The sequence below is a fragment of the Podarcis vaucheri genome (assembly GCF_965113315.1).
Source record: "Podarcis vaucheri genome assembly, chromosome: 14".
Classification (NCBI taxonomy): domain Eukaryota; kingdom Metazoa; phylum Chordata; class Lepidosauria; order Squamata; family Lacertidae; genus Podarcis; species Podarcis vaucheri.
The window spans coordinates 23,205,916-23,230,654 of NC_138752.1; the positions used below are offsets into that span (position 1 = coordinate 23,205,916).

General features: G+C 42.1%; 1 protein-coding gene across 1 annotated transcript; it reads right to left on the bottom strand.

Moving 5' to 3' along the window:
• Nucleotides 1-316: 316 nt before the first annotated feature.
• On the bottom strand, nucleotides 317-24,474 carry ARRDC4 (arrestin domain containing 4). Its single transcript, XM_082199531.1, has 8 exons — nucleotides 24,020-24,474; nucleotides 15,704-15,773; nucleotides 12,958-13,105; nucleotides 7,661-7,763; nucleotides 6,705-6,961; nucleotides 5,248-5,410; nucleotides 4,315-4,469; nucleotides 317-4,211 (listed from the first exon to the last, which is right to left on the bottom strand). Exons 1-8 carry the CDS (start codon nucleotides 24,348-24,350, stop codon nucleotides 4,155-4,157), a joined length of 1,284 nt encoding a protein of 427 aa, XP_082055657.1. The 5' UTR covers nucleotides 24,351-24,474; the 3' UTR covers nucleotides 317-4,154.
• Between the last annotated feature and the right edge of the window lie 265 nt (nucleotides 24,475-24,739).

Here is a 24,739-nt window from a genome sequence, read left to right on the forward strand (position 1 = left end):
TCCGCAGGGCCTGTTAGACAGAGTTGTTCCGCCTGGCCTTTGGCTTGGAGTCAATTTGATTCCCCCCCCTTTCTTTTTTCCTTTCTCCTCCTGTGATGAGGCTGCATTTTAATTGTTTTAATGTTGTATTTTAATCTTGTTTTTAAGTTGTATTCATTCAACTTGTTTTTATTATTGGTTGTTAGCCGCCCTGAGCCCGGCCTTGGCTGAGGAGGGCGGGGTATAAATAAAATTATTTATTATTATTATTATTATTATTATTATTATTATTATTATTATTATTTACAATCCCCCCAACACAATCAAGACAAACAGGTGCTTTTTGTGCTTTTATTAAGAAACAGAACCCATAGGGTTCAAACTTTAATATAAAGTACAATCATTTTTCAGGGTGATTTTTTTTTTGCTTGGCTTTTAACCTGGTTTTACAGTAGCTGAGAAAACACAAAAACACAAACGCCTGCATTATTGAATTCATCATTATGCAACATACATTATTAAGGAGCAAATTCTGCCTTAAGTACAGGAGGCAGAGCTTTGCTTTTTCAGTTTCAAACCAGAGCCTTCTAAAGATACAGCATGCTTCTGAAGACTCCCCCGTCCCCGCTCACATACTACTTAAGGCCACAGTTACAGTTTATTTGCAAGTAACCCAGGAGTGATCCCAAGATTGAAAACAAAAGAGCAGCATTGTCATTCTTTGTACTGGTGCATGCTCTTCTGCTGTATGACAAGAATGATATCAACAGCCAGCTCTTATTGGTATTACAGTCAAGTCGTTGCAAGCACCTAATAACCATTGTTTTAGTCCTCCCAAGACATGCATGCTATACAGCCATGGTATTGCTATTCAAGTAATAAATAGGAGTTAAGAGACTTAATTTAGTTCTCATCAGATGAAATCCTGCATTTTTTTAAAAAAGCAGGTATCCCATAAAAAAGGCATCTGGGATACCACGCAGGATTGGATTTTAAGACAAGTGTATTATTTTTTTTAAGAATAAGTTGCAATGCAATTTTGGTTCAAGCTTCTTTTTCTTTCTGATACATAAACACAGCAAATGGGCAAAGTGTCACATTCTCATCTCATCTGAACAAGCATAAAACATTAGGCATTTTTAGCTCCTCACGTCAGATAATTAATGAATAAATACGTCTAGAAGTCAGTTTTGCCAAACTGTTACTCTAATGTGCCCAAGCAATAGAACCCAGCAGGTTTGACACCAAGTGGTTGGGAACATCATGACACAGGCTAAGCCACCCTAAAGTCCACTCCCCTTACTTCCTCTCACAATGCAAACTACTTGTTGATATTTTTGGGTTGGGTAGGATGCCAGCTGCTCTGCCTGGAAACAATGTTGCAACGATCTCTATCTCCAGCACTAGACAACTCAACTCTCACAAGAAGGATGTAAGTGCCTGGGGCACACCAGACCCCCTACAAATGATTTTTCTTTTCATTTGCAAAGTTGCCTTTCCAGAAACACTCCATCCACTGCAAACACTGGCATTTTGCTAGTATCAGATAAGCTTGAAAAGAGGAAGACATTCACCTGGCTGAGGGGAGGGAAAGATAGACTCTAAAGAACTAACTGGCTGCTCCATGTGAAATATAGTTTGGCTTTAGAAGTCCCACCTCACTTTTTTGACTAGTTAGTCATTTGCTGACTCGTAGCAAATAGTCCCTATATTGCACCATGGATTCTTCTTCCCTTCATGTTGTTTAAATTTCACCTTGTTTGGCAACTTGTAAGCAACAGTGCAACAGGCACATATAAACTCTCAAGAGGCATTGCACACAAGTCAGGAGAAATCTGCCACCTTTGGCTGCAATCCAGCCTCCACTCTGCTTACTAATGGCTGGTGAAGCTCTTTGAGCAAGTAAGACTTTTATCCACTCCACAATAATGGGAGGGATCCACTGCCTTTTCTTCTTGGTGTGCTCATATTAAGAATATAGGGTTTCACTGCCATTTCTCTCCGTAATCAATCATTTTTGCTCCCTTCTCCTAATTCTCCCCTCCCCAATAGCTAGGCCTGACAAGCCTCCATCAAAATAAATTCTAACAGCCTCCATGAATACAATTCTAACAAAAATGTACTTCTGGCCTCCCCACAAACTGCTAACAGACCCCATCACTAGTAGAAATATCCACTCAGCAAGAAAACACAAATATTAAAGGAAGTCAGTAATGCAGATTTCAGGGCCCTTAACACGTGTGTGTGTGTGTGTGTGTGTGTGTGTGTGTGTGAAAGCTTCAATGCTTATTATTCTGTTACTGTAAATTGTTTAGAAGTGGTGACCCCAATTAAATCAGGCCGCAGCTTAATTTTCTTATACCTGTTAAAAACTATTTTTAAAGATGCAGAAGTCATCTTAGAGGCACTGCTTTTTTCCTTAAGATGGTGACTGCTTCAAAGTTATTTGTTGTTCATACAGGGTCATTAAGGTATGGTGCTTTGCAGTGTACAAGAGGTCAAGTCCCTGCCCAAGCAGCTTGCAATCCATAATTTGATAAAGGAGACAGGAAGAGAAGAAGAGAAGTGAATGTAGTGGGAAACAGGGAAATGTATATGCACTGTTGGGCATAGGCCCAAGGGGGCTATACCAAAGGCTTGATAGGAAAGGTGATCTGAAGGGAGAAGGCGGGGCGGCATCATACAGGTGCATGCACTATCATATAAAAGGTAAGAACCCCCCCCCTTAGAACTACTTTCTTTTTACTCATTGCAAACATAATAAATCCACACAGTATATCTGCTTAAAAAGATAATGTACATACTATACAGGATTTCCTTCAATCTATGAGGCACCCCTAATATAAGACTTTATGCTTAGCAGCAATATTCACTATTCTAAATGACCTGAGGAACAACTCAAGTTATATTGCACCATAGTAAAGACACAGCCCAATTCTGAAGAAAGCAAAGAACAATTCCCTGATAAGTGAGCCAGATTGCTGTACATAAACACGTGCACTGATAAAGGTTCTCATGTTGCTTTTAAGGAGAACTGCCCTACTAAATAATGATTCTCCAAGAACCTCTCTCCCAACCCCCAAAATTCATAGAGAAATGACTATCAAACTGGAAATTTAACAGGGGCAGATCCAACTGCAGAATTACGCTTTTTGGTCTCAGCTCTCATATCCAAAACAGAGGTAGATTTTTTTTAAAAAAGGCTTTTAAACACAGTAATTCATTATTGGAAATCATAGCTACTCCTTTCTTCATTCTTTATAGACACTCTTGCAGAGTGCTAAAACACCCAACCTATAATTGCTCTAGTGGCAGTGGCTCAAGTTGCTGAATTTAAGGACTGGCGTAGTATTTGGCTGCCCTTGCCAGATTTTGTCCCATTGGTAAAGATGAAGGGGGGGGGGAACAGTTCTGGAGAGTTGTAGAAAACTTAACTGTATGTCCCTTAACAAAACAGAAACTTGAAGTGCAGCAACAAAACTCCAGCCTCACCACTGAAATAAATGTCTGCCATTCGTAATTAAAAAGAGCTGGCACCTTCAAAACTCTTGCTATATATTAATATTCCCTATAAAGTAATATGCATTTTAAGACCACTACTTGATAGGTGTCCATCTGACATTTCTTTCTTTCTTTAAATTAATACATTCTTATTTTTTATGGTGAGTAGTCAGGACCTCAGATTTTCTTGCTTGGGTACTGAGATTGTCAAGCAGAAGTCCTTGTAAACTAAAGGAGTGCTTTTTAGAAGCTTACTCTTATTTTTGTGTCCCTTCTCAGGATAATTTAGTCATGCAGATAAAACAACTGTATCTCCTCGGTGCAGCCTTTTTGTTATGTGGTTTGGCTGCTCTTGAAAATATCCTCAGCATGATTTTTGCACTATATGCACCAGTTTCTAAATTTTGTCACTTCTTAGATATTTTTCAGTTGCTCCAGGTAAGATAGGGGCCACTTTCCTGGTAATCTGACCTCATGGTTTCTTCTTTGCCAGCTAAACAACAATACTTTCTTCCATCTCTTGCATCTCCTCAAAGAGGCAAGGTGTAGTCCATCTTAACGTTTCAGTTGCCTTGATACCTTTAAGCAATAACTTGCTTTAAAAAAACTTTTAGGCTGTAGAAAACAAAATCAAGATATTCCATCTGATCAAGATGCAGCTTTCTCAATCATCTTTAAGCCATTATTGAAACTGGCTGTCTGTCTTCTACCTCAGTAGGATGTGGGTCAATCTGCAGAGAAAATAAATACACTTTACTGCTTGGGATTCTGAAGTTAATATAAACTTTTTTTGGTAGACTGAGACAGAAGTTGCACTCAGGGATCTTGCTTTACCTCTGAATAGAGGGGTGGGGGCTGAAACCGGAACTCCTGAATGTAGGCCAACATAGGGCAGCATAGTTCTTCATTGCAGTCAAGTAGTTGTGGATAAGCAGTGACATGTCTTGAGAACTCTTCCTCTGACACAATATCGGCATAATTGGGCGGTGCTAGCAAAAGAAAGTATTTTTAAAAACATACATTAGCTACTACTTCCATGGTTCATTCTGCAGATTAATCTTCTCCTAAGCCCTACTCTATGATGGCTGATGACCAACAACACAAATGAGATTTTAGTGTAAATGATGAATCACTTAAGAAGCACTGGAATACGAATACAGGTATTACTTTCTGTTTCAATGATATACTTGTGACAAACCAGAGGGATTTCATGATTTATTATTACTTAATGTACTTGTATTTCTTCCTTTTCCAGCATGGCATTTTCTTCTCATACTCATCTGACAAAACATCAGCTGGCCTAAGGCAGGAATGGGGAACCTATGTCCTTCCAGTTGCTACTGGACTGAAACTCCCATCATCCCTGATAATTGGCCTTGCTGGCTGGGGCTGATGGGAGTTGGGAGTCCAGCAACATCTGGAGGGCCACATGTTTTACCATCTCTGGTTTAAGTTGACAAAAACCTCCCCAGTTCAAGCCCAACTGTCAATTTACTACAGTGGAAGCACGGGGGGGGGATGAATGGAGGGCCCCCCCAAAGGGTAAAGTATGTTTCTAGGTGGGTTAAAAGAATAAATAAGCACTTGCATGTCCCCCTGCCCTGCCTCTGGAACTATCTATGACTTTTTACATTGGCTCTAGTTCACTTCATGAGAGCTTCACAATTTATTTTTGCAATGTATATAGCAGCTCCTGCTACTGCAAGAAAAACAACAACAACCCAGCCAGAATAATACAGACACCAATCTCATAACCCAAAATTGTACCTTCTGGATGTTCTGGCATTGATAGTGCCAACCAGCTCATATCCATGCTGAACTGGCTGGCAAGGCTGGAGTTTCTAGTGGAAAATGCAGTACATGGAATTGTGCCAATCACTAGAGGCAGCTCAAGCATCAACTTTTTAGCACCAGGAATATGAATGTACACCTGTGATGAGAGAGAGACACAATTTCACAGAATCTGTCAGCGAGGAGCCAAACCTAGCACTACAAATGTATCCAAAGGCAAGATCAGAAATTTTCCATAAACCCAACAGTTTTGGATTAGGGTTGCACCAAACCTGCAAAGGCTGAAACTACAATCTGCCCCATCCTAGTCCCACATAGTTTTAGAAGAAATTCACAGATTTCTTTTTTTAAAAAAAGGGAGGGGTAAATGCTGTTTACAAGTTAAAAAACAACACAAGGTGGTTAAAGATCTTCATATGTATGAGGTGGCCTGAGGATTGCCTGTCTTCACTCCAGTTGTTTTAAAAAGCTTCTTCCAAGCACCTAGACTAGCAGCTAAGCAGTGCACAGGGCTTCTTGAAGGGGTTACACACCCTCTGAAGGAGCGGCTATGCAGCTTGGGGGTACTTCTGCATCCTTTGCTGACACTTGAGGCTCAGGTGGCTGGTGGCTCAGCTGTGCCCCTATCTGGAATAGCCTACTATTGTCTATGCTCTGGTAACCTCTAGGTAAGATTTTTGCACTGCATGATACCTAGGGCTGCCTCTGAAGATGGTTTAGAAACTTCAGCTACTGCAGAATACAGTGGCCAGGTTGCTCACAGGGGCAAGACAGTTTGAGCATATTACACCGATCCTGGCCAGACACCACTGGCTGCCAGCTGTTGCCTGTAGTAATTTTATTGTGAACCACCCGAGATCTATGCATGTAGGGCGGTATGCAAATTTAAGAAATCACGATGACAATAATAAAATATCTAGAAAAGAGGGAGGCAGCCCTCAGGCCACCTCATACCTATGGAGAGCTACAAGATATCTACAAATCCAGCCATGTGCAGCTTCTGAAACGGACTCCTTATCTGATCTGCACATTGGTTTGGGTGGATGAGGTCAGATGTGTTCACTTTGGAAACTACGCTCGCAGGATTCTTCCTTTATCCCTATCTGGGGGTAAAGCACATACAACTGTGCTGTTATTCATATACATCTACCCTGTTTCAGGAATTTGGCTTTGTTTCCTACTTTCAACATTACCTTCCAGCCATTTTAACACCATCTCAACCACTTCAGTTGTGGACTCCTAAGCCCTTAAAATTCCAGCAGCTAAATGTTAGCCTACTACTTTTGGACATACAGAACAATTCAAACTCTCTGAAGGAGCAAGCAATGCTTAGGAAGATTTAGTAAAAGGTAAGTATGCCTGAATTTAAGTCTGTTTAGTTACAGTAATAGTGTCTTCAAACCTTAAATTAAATGGTGAAAAGCCACACTTACAGCTAAGGAATATTCAACTCTGATAATACAGCAGTCAAGGATAGAAGGGGTGACAGGTGGAATTTTCAAAGTTTTCCCATTCCAGGTATCCGTGCTCCCAGAAGCAACATGGTTTCCTCGCACATTGGCGACCATCTGCCGAAAAGTTTTCGTTTTCCCACTAGCCAGATAAGTCTGTGTTTGGAAAATAGCAGCTTTTGGAACAATTAAGCGAGAGGAACAATTCTCAATTTCTGCATAAATTGGTATTGCTTCACCTAAAAAAGAAAGAAATAATTTCACAAAGAACGAATTAATTACCAAACATTATGATGTACTTGAGTGACAAAGAACTTCATTCATCACATGATGCAAATTATTTTTCTTCCTTCTGTTGCGAGTTTATAATGTTTAGAAAAAAACTTCCTATGTTTATTTTGGCAACAAGCACCATGAATAGTCCTATATTTGTATACGTATCTACAATGATTTTAATAATCATTTATTTGGCTTTCTACTTAACCTTTTCCCTCTTAAAGTGACAAAACCTGAGGCTTTTTAGATAGGGCATTGATGTTATGGGGAAAACATGGCATTCCAACACTAATAAAGAAGCAGAAGGACACCTGCAAAGGAGAACAGGAGGATTGGGGAGGGAAGGTTCCTTAGCTGTTCCTCTGCCCATGAATCCTACTCTGCGAGTGCCCTCATCCCAGACCATCTAAATCACTTTTTTCCTAACTCTGGCTCTGAAAACAGCAGAACAGAGTGAGAGCTGCAGAGTGGAGATATTTTTTTTTTGAAGAAAACCAGCTGATGTGGAAATGCTTGAGCCCTTCCATCCCACTTGTCAACACTTCCAAGAAAATTCCACCCCCAATAGGAATTTGGGATAATAGGATCTTGACAGAGGGGTGGGACTTGGTATTTATCAACCTAATATCCAGTTTCAGTCTTATTGAAGAAGGTATACTTGCCATTACAATAGCCTTTCCTCTCTATTTTGGCACTGAGGGAAACTGGGCCAGAAGTGAAAAACCAGCACCCAATCATCTTTTCCTGGCTTCGTCTTACAGGGCTCTGTGAAAAAGAATAAAGAAATCATTAAAAGAATAGTGGTTTCAAACCCACAGGTACCAGCAATTCACCTGTGCTTGACTCACCAATTAAGAGTTTGTTTATTTACAGGCATTTATAGTTTGTCCTTTACCCATGTGGTCTCTGAGCAAGCTACATACAGCTCAATATAATTAAACCAATATAACATATTCAACCCACAAAAGTCTGTGCAGAAATGTGCAGCTTGAGATAAGTGAGGTAAGTTAAGGCGAGACGCACAATGGCATTAGCTTTGGCAGTAGCCATCACATGGCAAGGAAGGCAAAGCAGATAGCTCTACCCATGTGGCACACCACAATCCACTTTAACAGGTTACTGCTCCATATGAGGCAAACAGGATTTGCATTCTCTCAGACAGCTCCAAAGTGAGTGTAATTCTTTTTGGAGAAGACATGTCCCCTTCCCATTTTTATTCCACATGGCATCTCTGCATATACACACTTTTGGCAATCACTGCAGTCTCATTGCTCTCTGCTGCAGTAACTAGGCATCCCAGGTTAGCAATTCAAATTTACTATCCAGATGTTCATATCAATTACTATTATTTAAATGACATTAGTGGCCACATGTGCAAAGTACCAAGTCACTGTGTAATACTACTCTCTTGTTGTTATAATTGATCCTAAATATTTATTTGTTTGGAGCAACACAATGTGAGAGTGATCCACTGAGACCATGCATATGTAAGATTTCTTCACTCAGCAGGCACAGACAGAGGTGTGAAGCAGAGGCAGCAATTACACGGGCAGAAAATGCATCTCCCTCCATTCTCTATGGTGGGAAGGGATAAAGCTTCTGCCAACCCTCAACAGCATATTATTTTATTTTAATGGGATGACATGCTTTCCTCCATCTAAATGGACCCAAATGAGAAAATGCATAAAGGAGTCTCTGTAGACAGTGGTTAATTTTGAAACGGAAGGTTACTGAATCCCTCAGGAATTGATTTAGAACTCAAGCCTACTAAGAATCATATGGCACACAACCAGTCCAGTTTACACAATTTTATGAACTACTACCTTATGCTATGCTGCAAAATGCAAGTTCATTTTTGTTCACATTCTTACAAATGTTAGAATGGGGTGGTCAAAAGGGACAGCAATCAATTAATACTTTATAGAAAGAAAAATGACCCCACTTGAAAGTTAACCAAAGTCATTCGACTTTTTATTGTGTCATTGTTACCAGACTTATCAAGCAGGAATAAATATGGGAAGCAATCATAGATATAACACACAACACAGAGATGACTGCATTAATTTCAAATACTCTAGCATCCTTATATGTGAGTGGATTTTGTGTTTTGTGTTACCATAAGTGGGTTTGTGTATGTGATTTCCTAAGGTACACCTAATGGGAAGCTGCTCGGGGGAAAAACCCTGCCCGCAAAACTCTTTTCTCAATGCCCAGAGGCTGTTGCCAACAAGAGGAGGCACACTGGTGCTTTGGCCAAAGAGGATATTGTTTACCATTTCATAATAATGCATGGAAGTTCAAATGTTAGTTTAGACTTGAGAAACAAAACCAAACAAACTGCACAACCTATTCAGCTGGGTAAAGCAGTTACAGTATTTGGCAAGTTATGTTACAAGGCTGAATTAACTACACATCAGAAAACAAGTGTGACTAACATTTTAAATTAATATTGAAGTAATGAAAATATGCAGCCAACAAGGTTCGGAGAGTTACTTGAGGTAATATTAACATCACCTATGCTAAGCCCTACTAGGCTAACTTAAGAAAACTAACATGAAAGTTCAAGCAAACTGAAGGCATCCTACACAAGAGAGAGAATGACCAGAGACACGATACAATGAACTGCATTTGCTACAGTGAACTGTACTTGCTATAGACTTAACAGCAACAGCAGGAGGTTGAGCTACAGCTCCACTGGCTTTCATCTACCTCTCTCTGGGCCATTTCGAACTACTGTACCAGAACAGCAGTACATATTTTACAGACAAAACGAGTGCATAATTATTGTGTAACAGGAATGAATTTTAAGAAGCACAAAGCCAAGCAAATGTCACAGATTCAGAAAGAACCTCATGGGTATTTTAGTTCAAGCCCCTCCCCCACCACTCAAACTTGTGAGTGACCTTCCATAAAAGAAGATTCCCTTAGCAATCTATTCCTTTGCATGGCTTCTGTTATCAGATCTTCCTTAATGCTAACTCGTCTGCCTTTCCTGCTGGTCTGACATTTCATAAGCTGTAAAAACTCATTTCACTAAAATAAGTTATCACACCAAATAAAGTTAAAGGGTACAGAACTGGCTCATACTCCATTAAGTCATTCGGGGGCGGGGGGACAGGACGGGGACGGACAGGTAGAATTTCCAGTCAATATTATGCAGGATCCAAATAATATGACAGTTAGTTCTATATGACCAAGGAGGTTTTTGGACCTGTGTTTCTCAAACAGCAGCTCCCTGCTAGAAGGCAAGCTAATTTTGAAAGAGAAAAGCATTACAGGAGTAGTTTGTGGTATGACACATTGATTAGGAACATCAGACTCCTAGCCAAACTCACTGGAACAACCAAGCCTTGAGGACGTTGAAAATTGACCTTTGGGTCCCTTGGACCAGACATTCATGTAAAAATATACACACTTCTGGAAACAAGGTTATACTTAACCTACTTTATACATAAAAATAACTCACTGGATTTTGGTTCAGCCATCCACTGAAGTGTGAAGATCAAAATTCAAAATTGTATCCATATATCATTTAAGCGATACTAAATGCCATGAACAATTGTAGGCTTTTCATTTTTATATTACCTGGTAACTACTGACAACTAGGAAATTTCTTCCAGAATGACTCAGAGTAATTTACAAGTGTGATTGCAACCCTTTAAAAACTCTTTCCCCCCCTCTCTGTGGGGGTGTGTATGTGTGGGTGTGCGTGCACAGAGAGTGGATCTCTTAGTTCAGTGCTGATCAAATGCATGCCAACCATCAAGTCAATACCTTTTCTTCAGAAGCTTGCTGCTTTGTATTGCAAAGAGCCCTGTAAATGTTATTTATTTTGTGCCAATTGAAGGCTACTGGACTGAGAATCAGTGGATCCTCTGTGCTTTGTTTTTCAAATTTTCAGGTGCTTTTATATATAAATTGATAGATAGTGGTACCTCGGGTTAAGAACTTAATATGTTCTGGAGGTCCGTTCTTAACCTGAGGTACCGCTTTAGCTAATGGGGTCTCCCGCTGCCGCCACACGATTTCTGTTCTCATCCTGAAGCAAAATTCTTAACCCAAGGTACTATTTCTGGTCTGTAAACTGAAGCGTCTCTAACCCGAGGTACCACTGTAATATATATATGTATTTGTAAACAAACAAACAAACAAACATTTTCCTTGCTCTCAGATTGAATCACAGGTAAGGGTGTAAGGTGAACTCTTTGCTGCAGAAGCTGAAGTTGTTATAAGGGAAAACAGACTGAAAACTGCTTTTGTATGGAGTTTGAAAGCTATGCCAAATGAAATGGTTATTTGGTGAGTAAGGCACTTTAGTAACACTTGAATGCTTCCCATATTCTGGCTGAGCAAGTTCTCATGTAAGCATTAGCAAAGGCTTGTTCAAATAAAAGGTGCAGGGGGAAAAGAGAAGAGAGCTGGGCAGGCAGGTATATATACACTGATGGTACAGTGGCAGATATGGCATATCAAAAAATACAGAGAGGAGGAGACAAGGCTATTCACCTTTAAATCTTGCATAGTTTCTAATCATTGAACCTGATTTGTATTCAGCAATAATGTTATACTTTATTATAAGGGGTGGGGAACATGTGACCCTCCAAGTACAACTCCCATCATTCCTGGTTATTGGTCCATTCTGGCTGAGGGTGATGGTAGTAGGAATCTAACAATGCCTTGAGAGTCACAAGTTCTCCACCTCTCCTTTACACAATGGGCAAATAATACATACATCCAGTCCTAACCATCAATCTAACAAGAAGCAAAAGCTGCAGGGGAAAACCAATGCTGAATACCAAGAGCACAGAATACTTGCTACATTAGCATTATGATGAGAAGATAAAATGGTTCCAGCATTTCCTGAGCAGCAGAAATCACAGAATCAGATTTAAGCAAGCAGTTATTAGATCTTAGGTCCCATAATAAGAAGGGAAGATCTCATTTTATGTTTAGATGGAATGGGAATTCAGCCCACTTCCATTCTGTTACTTTAGACTGATCTTATATTCTGTAATAATTCCACTGATCATGAGAAGCCCAATGCTTTAAATGTGAGTAAATCCATAATATTAATAACAGAAGATCTGAGACAGCTGCATCTATACACGTAATGCTGAAAAAAGAAATGCAAAATGGAAGGATGTATAGGATGAAAACCAGAGCTTAAATCACAGGGTAGAAATGATAAATAGTTCACTATAATGCTTGTTCTATCATTCCCTCTATCTCTGATATTCAGGCTGCAAATACTATTGCTTGCATAGCCACAACAGCACCACCACCCAACAAGCACCTGGAAAATTTGCAGAAGTACGAAACAACTTTAGGGGGGAAAAACCCCAGGAGGGTATGGGAAAAACCCAAAACAGCCCAATGAGGAGTGAGTGTGCTCAGTGGAATGTTGACCAGCTGGGGACCACCTGTGCCAAAATATACTTTTACACGTTATTTTTGTGATGCCCAATGGTTTCTAACAAATACATATGAGTGACTGGCTGGCTGTTGAGGAAACAGAAAACCAGGGGGTGGGGTGGCGGGATGGAACAGAGTGGCTGGAATCCGGAACAGCCGTACTGTACTTCACACTACAATATTTTTTATTCTGGTTCCACTTATAGCCTAGTATTAATGAGAGAGTGTCAGTCTTTGCAGCCATATAAATGTAGCTACTCTGATATAAAGTACTTAAGGCTTTGTGTTATTGTTATTAATGCATGTCAATCCTGCCCCAACTTTTGGCAGAAACAGCTGTGCCATCAGGGATGTAATCAATGGTATTAAACAGCAACAAAAAACTGTTGGCAATCCATGCAGCCTAAAGGCTATCTATTTATAGAGGAAGCTTAGAAGGGAGCTTACATGCATTTGAAAAGTCAGCAAAGTTACAGACCAAAATATCACAGACCTGGTTATAGCTGAGGGTTAATAGCACGTATAGAACAGATAGATCTGCTCTTACCAGTAGAACGGGTGAATTGACATCTATGTGGCTGATAACCTGGAACTCTCTCTTCACAGTTTGATCAGGGACCATTGGCCTTTCCAGGGTTGCTTTCACACAGTACTGGATGTTGCCATATTTGCCCGTGAAAGAGGTTGCTAAAGGTCTGGACACAAAACAAAACAAAATACCCATTTACAAGTTTGGCACCTTTCTCAGAGGTAGACTTAACAAATGCATGGTCAACCACCTTCTTGCTAGAATGCCATGGCATAAGCAACATAAACCAAGCAGGCATGTTTAAGAGAAGCTAGGGCATGACAAAACAGTTTTAAGATTGACTGTATGCATTATATGGGCCTGTGAATGAGCAAAACTATGCCAAGCAGCATTTGAGCTTCCTCCACATCTTAGGCGTCATCAAGATACTTTGTAACAGGATTGGCATGCCAGTGTATTTACCACCTATTTGACCAACAGGTGGATAAAAAAAAATCAATCAGCACAAGATTGCTATTGTTTGGGTGGCAGTTTACTTGTATCATTTTCCTATAGGTTCATTTGTTTGCAAACACAGGAGAGGACTGTTTGCCTCCTAGCTGTGCAGTAGTCAGGGGGCAGAGACAAGAATTGCAGAAAACTTCCTCTGACAACCTGCTGTAACTGAAGGTTTCTTTAAGCAGTAACACAAACAGCCATTGATGGAAACATCATTGTTTTAATTGCATTATTTTGGATAATTTTGTACGTCAAGTCTGGTGTACAGGACAAAAGCCAACAAAATAAATCCTGTTTAGTCCAGCTGTTGCATCCCATCCCCATTTCCTATGTGCTAGATGCATCCATGTGCTAGAGGAAAAAGCAGGGAAACTGCTCTATAAGTATAGTCTCCCAATGTTATTTAAACCACATTTCATTCAGGATTCTGAATTGCATAAGGTGTCTACATGCCTAGATTCTCAATATACAGCCAAGGACATAATGGATGGTTCAGGGCCAGCAAGTGTGTCCCTGTTCTCATCATGTGAACAAGTAAATATCTGAATATGGCTTAACTGCTCAGCGAATCATTCATATTTCTACAGAACTAATCTAACATTGCCAGAAGTCAATTTATTAAAAGTTGTAAATACTGGTAAAAGTTAATTTCATTGTACCACTATAATAATTTTGTAATTAGAATATACATCAAACCATTTGACAATGGGCAGATCAATTATAAGTGGGATGGTGGGTGGAAAGCGAAGGGATGGATCATCCAACTCCAAAGTCTTGCATGCTTGTGCCAGTCAGTGTAGTACATGTCTGTCTGTCTATACCATAGCTGTCAATCTCCCCCCCCCCCGTTTTTGTGGGAAATTCCCTTATTCCAGCGCCGTTTCCCGCTGCTTCCCCGGATTGTTAGATATCCCGTAGACTGTCCCCGGGACAGGTGAAGCTGCTGATCCCTTATTTTCAAATCTGAAAGTTGACAGCTATGGTCTATACATGCATGCATACACGCGCACACACACTTTTCTTCTGTTTTGCCCATTTTATGAAACATTCCTTCTAAACCAAGGAGGGGAGGAATTAAGTGGGTGAGTACAATTCTTTTGGAGAATTAAAAGGGTGGTTGATCCAGCCTCTGCCCCACCCCAGAATGTCCTGTTTCAGGGCCTCACCTGCTAACACACTACCAGTGATAATTTACACTAGTGGTGTTTTTCCACTGGCCTCTGAGGCAGACATGCACTGCCACCTTCCCAGGATGCCAGAGAGGGGTCTTTGACACATCTTAATTCTCCCAGCCAGCAGATTTAGCGGTTAGCTTTACACTGTAGAGTTGTTACCTTTCTTCTAAGAAGTTATCTCTTTAAAACACACTTGACCATTATTTGATTGGTCTGTTGATCAACTGTTTTTTGACTGGTCAACTGTTCAACCATACTTTTTTGGCTTCATGATTGTGATGAAAGGCACAGGTGTTGCCTGCTGAAGGCATGGGATAAAGAAGCTTCTGCTGTCAGGGAGAAAAATATCTACAGGAATAACTTTCTCTCTCCCTAGGTCATCCACCATCTTACTATCCACATTTTTCTGTCCCCTCTCCTTATAAAGAGAACACATTTCTCTTTATGCCCTAGCCCAGGGATGGAGACCTGAGCCCTCCAGATGTTGTTGGACTCCTATCAGCCCCAGCCAGCATGGCTAATGATCAGGGGTGACTGAAACTGGAATCCAACAGCATCTGGAGGGCCAAAGGTTACCCAATTCCCATACAAACAGTATTTACAGTTTCACAAAACTCTATATCAATGCTATTCAACTGCTTCAGCTTTACAAACTGCAAAAATTAAGCTGCTTACATTGACCTGCTGCCTTCTCATATCCTCCTCCATCACAATTTGTTTCAGCCCGTGAGCGCAAGATAAAACAGTACTGCAAGAGGCACATTTGTATCTTATGTTGCATTTTACCTCTGCCCCATCTCAACTGCTTGCATCAGGTCATCCTGCTTGATTCATTTAATAGGGAAAAGGGCAGGAGAGTACTAAAGCCTAAATTCTCACTCCCAAGGCTCTACAGTTCTCAACTACTGGTGAATAAAGCACTTTCTTTAAACTCTAAAAAGATACAAACCAAACAAAATCAATATATGGACAGAATTTGGATCACCAAGTATAATCTATATATATATATTTCTGTTATTTCTGAAGTGTCCCTAGATAGTTTTCAAGAAAACAATAAAAACCAATATGTCAAATTATGCTACATCACTTACTGCTGGGGGAGTTGAAAGCTGAAAGGGTATTCATGTTTTCCGGCTTCTAATAGGATTAAGCCCTCATCACCTACAGGGAAAAGAAGACACATGGTTGGCTTTTTCCTCACACTTTTGGAAAAAAATTATAGATCATAATGATTTTGAACACACAAACTGCAGAATTAAGGCAATCTATTACTTAGGGGATACGGGTGGTGCTGTGGTCTAAACCACAGAGCCTAGGGCTTGCTGATCGGAAGGTCGGCGGTTCAAATCCCTGTGAAGCGGTGAGCTCCCGTTGCTCAGCTCCTGCCAACCTAGCTCCTGCTAACCTAGCAGTTCAAAAGCACACCAAAGTGCAAATAGATAAATAGGTACCGCTCCGGCGGGAAGGTAAACGGTGTTTCCGTGCGCTGCTCTGGTTTCGCCAGAAGCGGCTTAGTCATGCTGGTCCCATGACCTGGAAGCTGTACGCCAGCTCCCTCGGCCAGTAAAGCGAGATGAGTGCTGCAACCACAGAGTCATCCGCAACTGGACCTAACGGTCAGGGGTCCCTTTACCTTTACCTATTACTTAGGTGCCACTTTGAAGAGGACTCCTATTGTGCTTCATCTATGACCAAGAGCTACTGCAGAACTTGCTAAAGGACGCAAAATGGCTTGGGTTAGAATTCACTTTCTTGCATCCCACTGTCTCCCCTTATACAAGCAATACAAACACTTGATTACCAGAAGCAAATGTGATATGTGGGTGCATGCTACAAGCAGTGCTCTCTCTTGTGAATCACATTTGAAACTATTGCCTGTCTCCAACCTAAGAAATGTATGGAAATAATGCTTTTGTTAATGAGTGAACAGCTAAACAACTTTGTAATAGAAGAAAGTAAGAAGAAAGGACAGAGAAGATAGTGTTTACTACTGTCATGAAAAATAAAAATTTAGTGTTTATGAGGTACACATATTTACAAAGTGTAAGTAAGAGCCATTGTAATGTAGCATTTAAATTTAAGAATCATGTTCAATATTAAGTGTTGTCACACTCACACCACTAACTGCACAAAACTGAACAGTGTGAATAAATTCCTACCACACCACACTGTCCAGCCTATTGTATTGCACCAATACAACAACATCATGGTTTGTGATGCTGTCTGGGTGCAATGCTCCCACATTACAAGTCTATGCATTTCATTCTTTAGGAACAAAGGAAGCCGCCTTTACTGAGTCAGACCATTAGTCTATCTAACTCAGTATTACTAGACAGGATCTGAAACCATGTTCACTGGCTAGGCCTGTTGCTACAGCAGAAACTTGCACGTGTTGTGTAACAGCCTGTGGAAGAGCCAGGGTTACAGAATAGTGTAACCGTTTGCTACAGTTTGGTCTCAAATTCTTGTCAGATTCCCACTTCCTCACTGGTGGGGAAGGCCAGTCTTTTAAAACTTGTGAAAGAAATCCAGTAGATTTCACAAAAGCAATTTTAGCATGATGCACTTCTTCGATTGCCTTCCCAACTGCAGTGCCATCACAGGAAGTACCTAAACAAGAAAGGCCCTTTCTAGTCTTTTTGAACTAAAGCAATCAGTATAAGCCCAAGGTAGGCTGTGCACAGCACAGCAGCATACCTGTCTGTTGAAGAATCTTAATGACCACACTAAAAACCAACAAGACATGTAATTAACTGTTCCACACAGAGGAAATTGATTACAAATTGCTTCAAGAAACAACTGGAAGATTCGTCTGAACCTTCCTCTGAATCAATGGTGAACAACGCAACTAAAGGATGTACATCACATGTGCCCAGCCAAGTACTTCCTCTTCCCACATACTTTAAGAATCTGTCCTTTGACTGGTATGATAAGGTGTTGCCCAAAGTAGCTTTGTGCTGAAAGCAAGTTGATCAACTCTTGTGACTGATCTAGACATTTAGGCACAATTACTTCTGCCCTTTGATTACAGCTAGCAGAATCAACACTATTCTAATTAAACAGAGATGGATTTGCCTGAAAACAGTGTTGTAGAGTGAACTGGCAAGAAATTCAAGTGACTGAGCAGGATGATACTTCAAGGAACATCATAACCACCACCAGAATGTTCTCTAAAGGCTCAAACAGGTCTTGGGCATGCCCAAGTACTTAAGTGGGGCTAGCCCTCAGTACTCATGCCCACAAAACTCCAGCACAGGCCAGTTAACAGAGAACTGGATTTGTAAGATTGAGGTTCAAGTCTCAGCTCTATCTCAGCTTCATTGTGTGAAGAATCTAACCAATCCACTCAGTCTCAACGTCATATCATGTTCAGAGGAACCAGTACAATAAAATCTCAATTCATGTAGGGTTTCCATTCCACAGCTCAAAGCTGCCTGCTGGAAGGGGAGGACCCCCCCCCCCCCGAATACTTCCCTACATATCCACTGCCAGAGGAAAAATAAACTTGTCTCAGCTGGGACTGAGCTGGTGTGCGAAAGTCCAACCACTAGGCTACCATAGCATGCAGTGAGATGAGCTGCTGCGAAGTTTATTCAATTGTGGACTGATCTGGGACTCTCCCCAAGTCTTGCTAATTCACTTGGGTGGCAAGGACGTAGGCCTCCTGTTCATCAGGCAGCATTGGCCTGTCGTTAGGCTTGTTTGGTTTGATATTCTGCCAAGGTTGGTGTGGTACTGTCGGGGGAACCCCAGGGGCATTAATGGGACCTGGAAGGTTAACCTGGAAATCAGGCTGAAATACATGATCTTGGGGTGTGGGGTCATTCACAGTGGCGGCGTGTGTTCTCATGGTGCTTAGGGAGTGCACACACCGTGGGGGCGCAGAGGGCAAATGGAGCCCATCACGTGCCAGCCCAGACCTTGCTGCTGAAGCGACACCAGTCCTGAGCTGCACAGGGTCCTGCGTCACTTTGCTAGGCTGGGATCTGATCGCCCATTTGCCTAGGCAGGGTGGTTTGTCTTATTAGCTGCAGGTTCAGTTTATTCCTGCACCTATAGGGGTTTCCTTCTGCAGATAATCATCTGGTTTGTTGCATTTAAGCTTAATAAAGTGGTCTTTATTTCAGCCAAACCAACTTTGTCTGGCTCCTTATTCAGTCAGTGGGTCGCAAATGAATCTGGGTGGTTTTCAAAAGAAATGAAAAGTAATCGAGGTTAGGAATATGGGCAGCTGCCTCATACCAAGTCAAACCAATGGTCTATCTAGCTTAGTATTGTTTACACTGACTGGCAGCAGCTCTCTAGGGTTTTGGGTTCTTTCCCAGGTCTGCCTGGAAAGTGAACCTGGGATCTTCTACATGTAAAGCAAATGCTCTACCACTTAGTGACTGCCCTTCCTCCCACTGAGTTCATGCAGTTTGTTTCAAGGTCAAGCAGTCTGGTTTCAGGAATCCCCCTCTCAGATTGTATTAGCAGTTATCACACACACAGCAAAAACTTTAAAGCACTTTGCATAATTAAAAGTCTTATTAATATAATGGGGAAATTTACTGTCATCTGTGGTGGTTTCCACTACCAGTGAATGATATTAAATAGATAGATTTTTATTTTTTTAATTTTTTTTTTTAATTTTTATTAGGTTTTCACATTTTATATAGACAACAACAAAACACAAACACAAAAGACAACAAACATATATAATTTCCAAAAAACTTATTTTCTAACCCTGGTCCTTGACTTTCCCCCACCCCCTCCCTTGCATCCCTATTCCCAAATTTATGTCAGCAAATTGGCATTTCTCCTCTTTTCAATCTTAATATTAGTCCTTTTATAGAGAGAAGCGAAAATAAATTTTTCCTAAGTTGGACCCCAGATTCCTTCCATCGATTTCTCATTTTGTCTTGAATGATTATCTTATTAACTAAACCCCCTGGTCTTGAGTGTTGTTAAAGTTAAATCCTTCCCTCCCTCCCATCCCCGATTTGCGTCTCTTCCCGAAACATGTCCAAAATAACAGTTCTTAGCCTGGGTTCCGCACGTCCGAGGCTCTCAAGTCTCTTTCAGTCCCTCTCCGCCGATTTTGTTGGTAGTCCTTTATGTCGGTCATCGAATATCGAAAGAGTTCTTTCACAATCAGTCCAATCAGTCCATAGTCTCTTCCCAAATTTGAAAACAACTGCTGAAGAATTTCCACAAGGCCTGTTTCTTGAAGATAATCAGAGTCAGAATCTATGTGGAGGCCCCAATTATATTTCTTTATTTCAAATTCCTGAATTTCATAGACTCCCAGGGCCTCCACTTTCATCTTCTGCATCTTTCGTAGGCTTAAAGTAGATTTAGTCCAATAGTCTCCTTGCTTATGTTCTCCAGGTGTCAGCTTCTGGTTAGTGCTTTCCCACTTCACTTGTTCTCTTTCTTGTTTTGTCTTCTCCTCTTCTTTATTTATCATTTCAAATTCAGCTGTGGATTCTTTCTCATTCAAGTCCTCATTACATTCAGCAGAACTGCTTGTTTCAGAATTCAAGGTCATCAATTGTTTGCTCATAGCAGTAGTCTGCTCTTGTAAGATTCCCACCAGATAGAACATCCTTTCGATTTCCCCCAGTATCTTTCCATCCACAGCCATTGTAATTCCACAGAATTCCTCCTAGAGGGAATCTGGTTACTTAGTGTTCTTTTCTCCAACAATCCTCTATCTTGTTATTGTTTCTTTGTTTCCAACAGTTTTAATTCAATTGTAACTCCTTTTAATCCGGAGGGATCTTAAATAGCAATTTTTCCACTATTAACAGTCCGTTTGACAGCTTTGACAGCTGTCAAATTCTGTACCTTTTATACAGGCTCCAAAACAAAACGCTCCCGGGCCCGGGAGGGAGGGTTGTTTACAGCAAAACAGAAACACTTCCAACACTCTACTCTCCTGCTCGAAATTACTTTCCCAAATCTTGGAAGTTACTGTCTCTTTAGAACTCACCCTTTACAGGGTAAAAACTCCAGCTTAGTTCTTATGTCTTTGCTCTAGATCATCTGCAAGGGGGGGTGCGGACTTCCTTTTAGCACACCCCCCGATCGTCTCAAATTCAAAAGGTAAAAATTTTAAAATTCGATTCCAATTTACTCACGGGTTCTTCTTTTCAGTCCAAATTTTAAGGAAGGAAGTCAGCGCTCTCGGGTCATGGCTCGCGGCTTCGCTCAGCGGCGGTAGCGATCGACTCTCAGCGCCGCGCCGTCCCCCGTATCCCCTCCGCAGCCTTTAAAAAGGCTCTTCGCGAATCAGGGGGGGGCGCTTAAGGCACCCACCGAGTCTTCAGTCCGCAGGCTTCCGCGCCTGCGGTTTTTAAGGGTCCCCGTGTCGCCGGCACGGCAAAGACCCATCCACCGCTGAGCCGATTCCCTCCGGAGCTTGGAGGGAATCCGCCATTTCCCGATCGCGCCAACCCCGGAAGTCTAGATTTTTAATCTATGGATAATTTTTCTTCTTGATTTAATTTTGACTCTTTCTTACATCATCAGCATGATTGTGAATGTTGCCTACCAGCCAAGTATGGCAACCCACCAAGACTTAATAAATCTCCTCTCCCTTTGTTTGTTGCTGGCTACACAACACCAGGGGGCGGGGTGGGTAAAAAAAAGGTGCACTATGTGCATCTGGGTGGATCACAAACTGCACAAGCCTATTTTTCATATTGCTTTGAAATGAGAAAGGAAATACGCTGAGATACTGTACTGAACTGTTTTTATCTAGAAGCAGAACACCAATTACCACAACATTTTTTCTTAAGTGTCCGAGGTGGATGAAGAAAATTCTTTCTTCGATCTTCTGCAGTAACTTAACACCAAGCTACTGTAAACTTCACAGCTGCAGGGAGATGTGTCCAACCCTAATTCTAACAGAAAGAATTGCCACTAGGAACACAGCCTAAAAGTAGAAGTCATCCATAACCAAACCCTTGTGAGTAGTCCCTTGCTAACTTCCTTCACACCTGTGCCAGCAAGTCATACTCTTGCCCTTGGCCTGTCTATCTCCCTATTCCAAACAACTATGTAGTTTTTCAGTGTGGAGGAGGAAAGCAATTATTAGAAACATCTTCTCAAGTGTTATTTCACATGATGGCCCAGAACTAAAATTGCCAACTTCTTTCTGGCATGGTTCAGGTGCTTTTAAGAGCTGAGTAACAGGCTGAGATTCAACAGGTGAATCCTGGCTAATATATGTAGATATAAAAAGAATGACACTGAGCAATAACTCTCCATGACATGAGCAGAACAGATTTCCTACACATTGAAGGAAACCCTCAAATGGAAAATTGTATAGTAAGTGCTAGGGCTGGGTTTACTTTTTGGTTTTATAGCAACACTCAATATTTTGAACACTACTTTAACATTAGGATCAGATGAAAGATGTCTAGCCATTGTGTTTTAGATCATGGCATATGGAATTTTGTGTGCACATGTTTGTTTCTGTTCCAAATGGCTCAGTCACTGTCACCTTCTGGAGGGAAGTGAAAACTTTACTTCAAAAGGGACTTCAAAGTAAATACTGGCCAATTGGTTTTATTGCTACTGCTGCATGATTATGTTTTATAATGTTGTCATTATTTTAAATCTTGTTTTATCATTGTTAGGAATATTAGGGGACCTTTTGACAGAAAGGAAAGGCATGTAAATTATTTAAATGTACATACAACTCTCTCAGCCTTCCCCATAATCTGCACTTAAGTCCCCTTCCCTCTTAACGCCACACCTTCCTTCCAACTGCAGTCTTAATACAGGGTGCCCCTATAATTCATCCCCAACTACACAAACCTCAGCCACTGGTCTTTACTCATTCAGTTTATTTTGGCAGGCCTTTTACATCTGTTTCAGCTCTAGATTTCTTTTTAACTTTGCCACTTTTAGATTTTGCTGCTCTTGTATGTATGCTTCACTGTTGATCTGCTTTATCGTTTTTTTTAAAAAATGTTTTAGTTCCGGTTGTAAGTCATTCTGAGAATTTGAGTGGCATGGTTTTACTGGATATTTCTGCTTCATGTCACTATTAAATTGATTTTATGCTGCTGTATTTATGCTGGCTTGTGTGTGCATGAGCTGATAATTGTTGTTTAAAATTGGTTATGATTTTTTGCTTATATTTTTAATTTTTTTTTTAAATTGATAAACCACTCAAGTTTAGAAACTTATAAACTATCACACAATCCTCCTTCCTGGCCTAATGGTCTGACTTTGCATAGTGCAGCTTCCTGTGTTCTTATAAAGGAGAGGAGCTATACCTCAACAATACTGCATCTGCTTTGCATGCAGAACATTCCAAATTAAATCCCTGTCATCTCTATTTAGGGTTGGCAAACACCTTTGCCAGTAAGCATGGAATAATAACACAAGTGCCCTCTTGTATCTGATCAAAGGTTTATCTAGTCCAGCATACTGTTTTCTGCAATGGCCAATCAGATGCTTCTATGAAACCTACAAGGAGGATGTGAGCACAACAGCTGTATAATGAAGGTGCATGGCACACTTCCTTGGCAGGGATCTCCCACAACTTAGGGGCTGCCACAGATAATGTTCCCTCTCCAAGTTTCTGAGGGCAGAGGAACAACCCTCTGCTGATCTTGGCACCCAAGAGAGTTGGGAAAAATACTTAAGTTTTACTTAAGTGCACGCAGTGAAATTAATGAGTAATGTTTCACTCAGTACTCATGGTTTTTAAAAAAGCTACCACTTGCAGCCCCCAACCTCATCCCAGCCCCTCCTACACCGTGTGACCCCTGGTTTCATTTACATATATTTATACCCCACCTTTCCTCCAAGCAGCTCAAGGATTGCACCCCATCTTTTCCTCCCAACCCTGTGAGGTGGATTAGTTAGGCTGCAAGAGCAACTTCCCCAAGTTCACCCACTGAGCTTCCTGACCAAAGAGGGGATTTGAACCTGAACCTTCCCTCACACCACACTGGATCCACTGGACCTTATGTAAACTTCACGCAAACTGCTTAGGAATGCGAGAAATTAAGCATGCCTTAAAATAAAAACAATAACAAACAAACACCAACTTGCAGTGAGCGCGCTATTAACAATGCCAACATTATTAATATTCTGAACAAAATCAGACAATAGATCTGTTCCATAGGAGGCAACCCCCTATGGGCCGACGTCACTCCACCCCCCCCAATAATCTATTTGAGGGGACAGCTCCCCAGGTTGATGGGCATTACCATTCAAATGTTGCTCTGATCGATTATGTGGGGCGGGGCTTACCTGCCCACCCCAACATATTATTCAGGTTGGCACCCCTGATACGTTGTTCTCTCCCTTCTGGCCCCCTCCAAGCGACCCATCGCAGCCCAAGACCCCGACCAAGCCAAGCCTCCCCTCCCCACGCCATGGGCCGCTTCCTGCCTCCTTCTCACCTGCCGGGCGCGGGTCCTGCCCGAGCAGGTGCTGCCGGACGTCCAAGTAGGGCACCTCCGCCTCCAGCCGGGCCCCCGGGCCCCCTCCTGCTGCCGCTGAGGGAGAAGCGGCGGCGGCGGCGGCCACAGCGGCGGCTCCCTCGCCCCAAGCGGCCCTGGCGCGCCCGGTAGCCTCGAGGCGGAGGGCGCGGAGGGGAAGCGGCGCCGCCGCCTCCAGCACCACCCGCCCGGACACGGTCTCGCCGCCGCTGTAGCCGCCCGCCGCCGCTTCCGACAGAGACAAGGCCAGCTGCGCCTTCACCACAGACGACGACGACTCCTCGGCCGCCATGACGCGCCTCAGGCCCCCCTGCCCGGACGACGACGACGGACACCGCCGGCGCCGGCGCCTCAACCCTCTGAGGGGGAAGGCAGACGAGGAAGGAACGGGCAGTTTCGCCTCAGCCTCCCTCCACAGGCCCTCTCGCCTGATTGGCTGCGCCCCTGACAGCCCCTGGCGTCAAGCGGCGTGATCGGGGCGCCGCGGCCAACCGCTTGGCGGGCCTCGGCGCGTGGACAGCGCCGCCATTGGAGACGCCGCGGCAGACCCGGGAGCCCCGACCAATCAGAGAAGGGAAGGAGCCATGTGCACGGGCTGCGTGGGTAAATACAGGCAGGCCGGCAGGCAGGGAAAAGGGGAAGGGCCTGAGAGTGACGTGATTCTTTCTCTGGTGGAAACTC

Excerpts from the sequence above, each read along its gene's own strand:
- ARRDC4 (XM_082199531.1), bottom strand. The coding sequence starts at position 24,350 with ATGGCGGCCGAGGAGTCGTCGTCGTCTGTGGTGAAGGCGCAGCTGGCC. Across the intron at positions 15,774-24,019 it reads GCAGGACCCGCGCCCGGCAG|GTGATGAGGGCTTAATCCTA; the intron begins GTGAGAAGGAGG and ends TTTTCCCTGTAG. Across the intron at positions 4,212-4,314 it reads CCCCACCCCTCTATTCAGAG|ATTGACCCACATCCTACTGA; the intron begins GTAAAGCAAGAT and ends TTTTCTCTGCAG.